Here is a 5,898-nt window from a genome sequence, read left to right as displayed (position 1 = left end):
CTATATATGTATATATGGCATGTGAAATGACTAAAAAATATAGATAAAAAATAAACTATTAAAGACAATTAAGTAAATTTAGAATTTTGGGGATTACGATTTCTGCGTCTGCCTCAGGAAAATTTCGTCCCCTATCTCCAATTTTGCTAAAAAAAAATTTTACAGTCAAATCTTTATTCAAGATAATCCCTACAAAGATCTTACATTTGGGGAAATTTTGCCATCCCTAGACACATTGATAGTAATACGGACAAACCCAACAAAGGATTTATGTAAAATGGTTCCTTTATGCCAAAAACAAAAAAACAAAAAAACAAAAAAAAGCAATAATGGAAGAAGATCTTGTGGGAAACTTGCGTGTAAGAGACTAATATGACTTCAATTTTACGATATTCACTCACAAGGGAAAAAACCACAATGTTGAGAGACTAAAATATTTTTAGGTACCAATTTAATTAAAAGAAAAATTCGGAAATTGATTTTATGAGCTCTGCAACTTTGCGTGTTACTTCTTGCTTTCCCCTACCTCTTTTCGGAATTGGTTTTCTGTTTTTAAGGGAGAAAACGATCCTTTCTCTGTGCCCTGTTTCTTTTCTTTTCTTTTCTTTTCTTTTCTTTCTATATCATGTTCCTGTAGTTTCCGCAACTTGCTCCAACACCCTCAATTTGTTTTTCTAGATTCCCTCTGTCTACTCTTCTTGTTCATCTCATCATGGAAGATGCTACTGCTGCTGCTACTACTCCCACTGCTAATGGTATACATAATTTTTATGTTTTCTCTTTTATGGTTGTTGATGATGTCATTGCAAACATTGATGATCATGTTCAATTAATTGTTAACTTCAAGTCAATTTTGTTTGTGTGAATTGGACACTCTTATTAATACTGTATCTTAGTTGCTTTATCATGGAGGTAAAAACAGATCTTTCTTTTATTATTGTTATGGATGAAGACAAAATTGAGTTGAAGTGAGAATCTCAATTTAAGCTTCTTCAAGGGAGATCAGAGCAAAATTTGCTCTTTAAAGGTGTTCATTTTTCATGAATCAAGGGATTGTTGCTTCTTTTCCTCGTCATCCCTTTTGCACTTGTAATTATTCATGATCCGCATTCAATTCTATTGAAAATTTTTTGACATAATATTTACACTTTTGCTGGCTTTACTCCCGTAGCTGGAAGAATTTCATTGTTTGTTAATTTCTTTATCTGAATTTTGTTATAGTGTTGGAAGCTAAAGATGGAACTATTTCCGTCGCTTCAGCATTCCCCGGTCATCAAGAAGGTATCAGTACTTTTCTGCACATTCCCTTCTGAACTCATAAGAAATACTATATGGTGGTGCTTCAATTAATAAAACTCAGAAATTATGAATTTATAGAAGACAGGAAAGCTTAGTTACATGGAAAATCATGACTTGAGCATACCAAGTTGACTTCCTATCATATGAATCGCTTATTATGTCATCATAAGCTTGGAAATATGATTTGGGGGGTTTGATGCAGTGATGCACCCCTTGATAATGGTTTGATTTATGATTTAACAAAAATGATATCTCCTAATTTTCACAAGGAATCGAAAATAGTTGCATACAACCAGACATGTTCTTCTCTAAGGATGGGATCCTTTCCATTTGAAAATACATTTTGACATAATTGAGAGGATTCATTCCCTATTCGCTACGGATTACCTTAATTGGTGTTGTTTCCTCTTGTTGCACCAGCTGTACAGGATAGAGACCACAAGTTCCTCTCAAAAGCTGTTGAAGAAGCATACAAAGGGGTTGAATGCGGTGATGGAGGACCATTTGGTGCTGTTGTTGTACAAAATGATGAAGTAGTTGTAAGCTGCCATAACATGGTTCTAAGGAACACTGATCCCACAGCTCATGCCGAAGTTACGGCTATCAGAGAGGTTAAATTAATAGTTAATTCTTCCAGTACCAATTTTCTTCTTGACGTCTGGAATCTGAGGTCTATATCATTTCTTCTTGAGGGTTATATTATACTATAGAAATCTTTCTGGAACATCTAAATCATTGTACTCTGGATTTATTACCAGTTTTTCTTGATTTCTTTGTCTCTTGCTACATTCTAATCAAACATATATGAAACCTGGATGTGTATTAGAAAGGCATGTTAAGCAGATTTCTTGATTTCTTTGTGGCTGCTTTCATATTTTATTTGCTGTCTCAGATCTCAAACTTAAGAGAGTTTTAATAAAAGCACCACTCAAAGCAAAGATAAATAGAGGAGACTGGATGTGAGTATTTTTGCAGAAATTTCATTAGTTTGATCAAAATTTGCAGCAATCATTTGACTCTCTTTATGTTGATGCTGCTATCTCCTATGTATGTTGAGCACCTTTATGTTAGCCTAATTAACATTTTGTAATGATTTTTTTCACATACTTTATTTATTGAGGATGTATCATTTGGACCTTAATTTGTTATTGTACATCATCTGTAGGCATGTCAAAAGCTAAATCAAATTGATCTTGCTGACTGTGAAATCTATGCTTCATGTGAGCCTTGTCCAATGTGCTTTGGAGCAATTCATCTTTCAAGAATTAAGGTTGTGAACCTTCCTCTCCCCTCATTTTCTCCTCACACCAACTATTTCTCTATTCCTTTTTTAGTGATATCACTCTTATCTTTGTCATGTTGGCTTCTAAGCAGAGATTGGTTTATGGAGCAAAAGCAGAGGCTGCGATAGCAATTGGTTTCGATGATTTCATTGCTGATGCGCTGAGAGGCACTGGTTTTTATCAGAAGGCTCAGTTGGAAATTAAGAAGGCGGATGGTACCGGCGCTGTAATTGCAGAACAAGTGTTTGAGAAGACAAAGGAAAAGTTTTCTATGTATTGATTATTACTTTAATCTTCTCACCATTGAGCAAAACAATTGTCCAGAAAATATTTCTTTCGAAAACAGCTTCCATGAATTGAAGCAATATAAAATTTACACTCTCATTATGTGTTATGTTCTTCATGTTGTCTGCTTAATGCATTATATTATTGCTGATATGTTTAGTTTATGACTTGAGAGTTGATTAGTGAAAGCAAACTCAAACCATGAAATTTCTTACTAACTTGAATCTCCAAATGACTAATACTAAATAAAGGAAGAATTGAGATTATCTACTTTTATTCAATTAGAATAAATTATCATTTTTAACCATGAAAGATTTAACCATCGACAAATCTAATCATAAAATATATAACTTAATTTGATATCCATCAAAGATTTGATTAGTTTGATAAAACAACTCAAAAATAGACAGTGTTTTGGGTAGTTTCGTCGAACTAGCACAATTTCCGATGTTAGATAACTAAACAAATGCATGTTACTGTGATGGTCATTGGTGGAGAGTAGTAGGCAGGAGATGGAAAAGTGAGAGAAGAGAGAGGCATCAATTTCAGAGTTTTCGTTGTCTTGTGGCGCTGGTGCGCCAAGCCAATCATGCACCCCTTTCCTTATCTTCAAGTTTTATGCATGGAAAACGTGTATTCTTTGTTTTGTTTGTTTCCTTCTTTCTCTTGCCAGTTCCTAAACCTTCCCCAACTTGCTTCCAACTACTGTTTTCTAGATAACCAAATCGTTGCTTCTCTTTTCATCTCATCATGGAGGACAACGCTGCTGATGCTGCCACCGTCCCTCGTACTGTGAATGGTATAGTCCTTCATAATTCATGGTTTCGCAAAGGTTAAATGAACATAATGATGTTCGCTATATTAGGGATTTCTCTTTATAACGTGTGTTTCAAGAATCAAGAGCTTGTACCTTGATTTGCTAGCATATCAGCATGCTGAAGGAGAATATCTATATTGCTAACATCAATCACAAGCGCAATTTAAAACCATAAATTCATTTTCTCTTACATTGTTGTTCTTTTCTCTTTTTACATCAGCTTTACAGGATAGAGATATCAAGTTCCTGACTAAAGCTATCGAAGAAGCATATAAAGCTGTTGAATGTGGCGATGGACGACCATTTGGTGCTGTTGTTGTTAGAAATGGTGTAGTAGTTGTGAGCTGTCATAACATGGTTTTAAGGAAGAGTGATCCCACTGCTCATGCTGAAATTAATGCTATCAGAGAGGTTAAATTCATAGTTAGTTCTTCTGTTAAAATCTGAGGACTATAACAAGCCATAAAGCTATATTGAGGAAATGTTTTGTGAACTCGATTTTGTTTAGTATATTGAGCCGACACGCTTGTGATGTGGTAGAAAACTAGAAATACCACGACTAGCGTTATATCTAATCAAACATCTATGAAATCTTCATGTATATAAAAAAATGGCATGTCAAGAAGATTTTAATTGCTGTTTTTTTCTTCGTTATTATCTTCTATATAAGTATACAAATATTCTGAGTTTCTAGTATTGTTGTTTTGGCTCTCATCTTTCATTTGCTGGATCTCAGTGTGAGTTGCAGAAGTTTCATATGAATTTTGCATAATTCATTTGATTCTCTTAATGCTTCTATATATTGCTTAGCTTATATGTGAGAATAGTGTTAAGTTGACCTAATATATTTACAATTTTTTTTCAATTTTCATTTTTTTTATTCACTTTTTCATTTAACTTCTTGGGGATGTATCATTTGGGAACTCATTTTGTTGTCGTAAATCATCTGTAGGCATGTAAAAAGCTAAATCAAATTTATCTTGCTGACTGTGAAATCTATGCTTCTTGTGAACCTTGTCCAATGTGCTTGGGTGCAATTAAGCTTTCAAAAATTAAGGTGGACTTTCCCCTCCCTCGTTTCGTATTGTATCTCATTTTGTATTGGATTAACATCATATCTTTGTCATGTTGGTTTCTTAGCAGAGATTGGTTTATGGAGCAAAAGCAGAGGCAGCAGTAGCAATCGGATTCGATCCTTCCAATGCCAATGCGCCTAACCAGAAGTCCGAATTGGAGATTAAGAAGGCAGATGGTGCTATTGCTTTAATGGCAGAACAAGTATTTGAGAAGACAAAGGGAAAGTTCCTTATGCCCTGATTGATTACTTTAATCTTCTCAAAAGTGAATGCAAAGAATTGTTCTGTAGATAATGTTTCTTTCTGAAACTTTTCTTTATGAATTGAAGCAATATAATAAAATTTTCATTCTCATTGTGTGCATTGCAAATATATTTAGTTTACGAGTTACTTTTGAGAATCGCTTTGGGGGGAAAGCAACCATGCCAGAGAAAATAATATTATCAGATCAAAATGGAGTGAAAATTTTCATGCCCTAATTCCTTCCCTCTCACCCGAGTCTGAATCTCAAAGAAAGAGAATTGGCCTTGATACAGCTTCGAAGGCTGTTAGGCATGGACTGCTAGCGGACTGGAAAGAAGGACACTTGTTACATCCTCTATTTGTTTTCTCTATTCATTGCAACACATGCACATGCACATGGTAAATTTTATTCAGTAAAAAAAATGTAACTTTGTTGAATGAGTAAAAAAAAGTAGTATATGAGTGACATACAATTTATAACTAGGAGATTCAATTAGACAAAAATTTAAAAACAAGACTAGGAAGTTCATTATCTAATACATAATAAACCAACTATTTAGTAAAATAAGAAAAAAATTGATTATAAAAAAATAATTATATAAAATATTAGAAAAAAATAATAGGAGAAATACTAAGAGATATTGAATTATGTGAGAGGATACAATAAAATATATTAAATAAATATTTTTTATATAATAAATATGAGTATAAGTGAATATAAAAATAGAGAATAAATTAGGTGACTATGATTTGAGAATGAATAAATTAAAGAGAATATTTTGTGTAGTTAATGTGTTAACTTTGGTCACTAGCTAGTGAGAGTTAGTAATTATTATTATTATTTTTTTTTTGACAAAAGAAGTATTCCAACACTTATAGATAATAAAAAAAGATT

General features: G+C 33.2%; 2 protein-coding genes across 3 annotated transcripts; both read left to right on the top strand.

Annotated features, from left to right (window-relative positions):
- Positions 1–237: 237 nt before the first annotated feature.
- On the top strand, positions 238–2,976 carry LOC112776293 (guanosine deaminase). The gene is made up of 6 exons (XM_025820389.3): positions 238–443; positions 679–755; positions 1,222–1,281; positions 1,720–1,910; positions 2,465–2,569; positions 2,674–2,976. Exons 2-6 carry the CDS (start codon positions 713–715, stop codon positions 2,860–2,862), a joined length of 588 nt encoding a protein of 195 aa, XP_025676174.1. The 5' UTR covers positions 238–443; positions 679–712; the 3' UTR covers positions 2,863–2,976.
- Positions 2,977–3,452: 476 nt separating this feature from the next.
- On the top strand, positions 3,453–5,114 carry LOC112776294 (guanosine deaminase). Of its 2 annotated transcripts, none has more exons than XM_025820390.3 (4): positions 3,453–3,666; positions 3,905–4,107; positions 4,637–4,741; positions 4,828–5,114. In XM_025820390.3, exons 1-4 carry the CDS (start codon positions 3,618–3,620, stop codon positions 4,999–5,001), a joined length of 531 nt encoding a protein of 176 aa, XP_025676175.1. In that variant the 5' UTR covers positions 3,453–3,617; the 3' UTR covers positions 5,002–5,114. The 2 variants fall into 2 exon arrangements, with proteins under 2 accessions (XP_025676175.1, XP_025676176.1); XM_025820391.3 differs by having other exon boundaries at positions 3,479–3,666; positions 3,905–4,095.
- Positions 5,115–5,898: the final 784 nt, after the last annotated feature.

This window comes from Arachis hypogaea, chromosome 19 (assembly GCF_003086295.3).
Source record: "Arachis hypogaea cultivar Tifrunner chromosome 19, arahy.Tifrunner.gnm2.J5K5, whole genome shotgun sequence".
NCBI classification, from domain to species: Eukaryota; Viridiplantae; Streptophyta; class Magnoliopsida; order Fabales; family Fabaceae; genus Arachis; species Arachis hypogaea.
Note: the sequence above shows the minus strand (reverse complement) of the source record. Positions and strands in the feature narration are given on the sequence as shown.

Coding starts and splice junctions, on each gene's coding strand:
- LOC112776293 (XM_025820389.3), top strand. CDS start 713: ATGGAAGATGCTACTGCTGCTGCTACTACTCCCACTGCTAATG. Junction 1,282..1,719: donor ATTCCCCGGTCATCAAGAAG/GTATCAGTACTT, acceptor TTGTTGCACCAG/CTGTACAGGATAGAGACCAC. Junction 1,911..2,464: donor AAGTTACGGCTATCAGAGAG/GTTAAATTAATA, acceptor CATCATCTGTAG/GCATGTCAAAAGCTAAATCA.
- LOC112776294 (XM_025820390.3), top strand. CDS start 3,618: ATGGAGGACAACGCTGCTGATGCTGCCACCGTCCCTCGTACTGTGAAT. Junction 3,667..3,904: donor CGTCCCTCGTACTGTGAATG/GTATAGTCCTTC, acceptor TTTTTACATCAG/CTTTACAGGATAGAGATATC. Junction 4,108..4,636: donor TCAGAGAGGTTAAATTCATA/GTTAGTTCTTCT, acceptor AATCATCTGTAG/GCATGTAAAAAGCTAAATCA.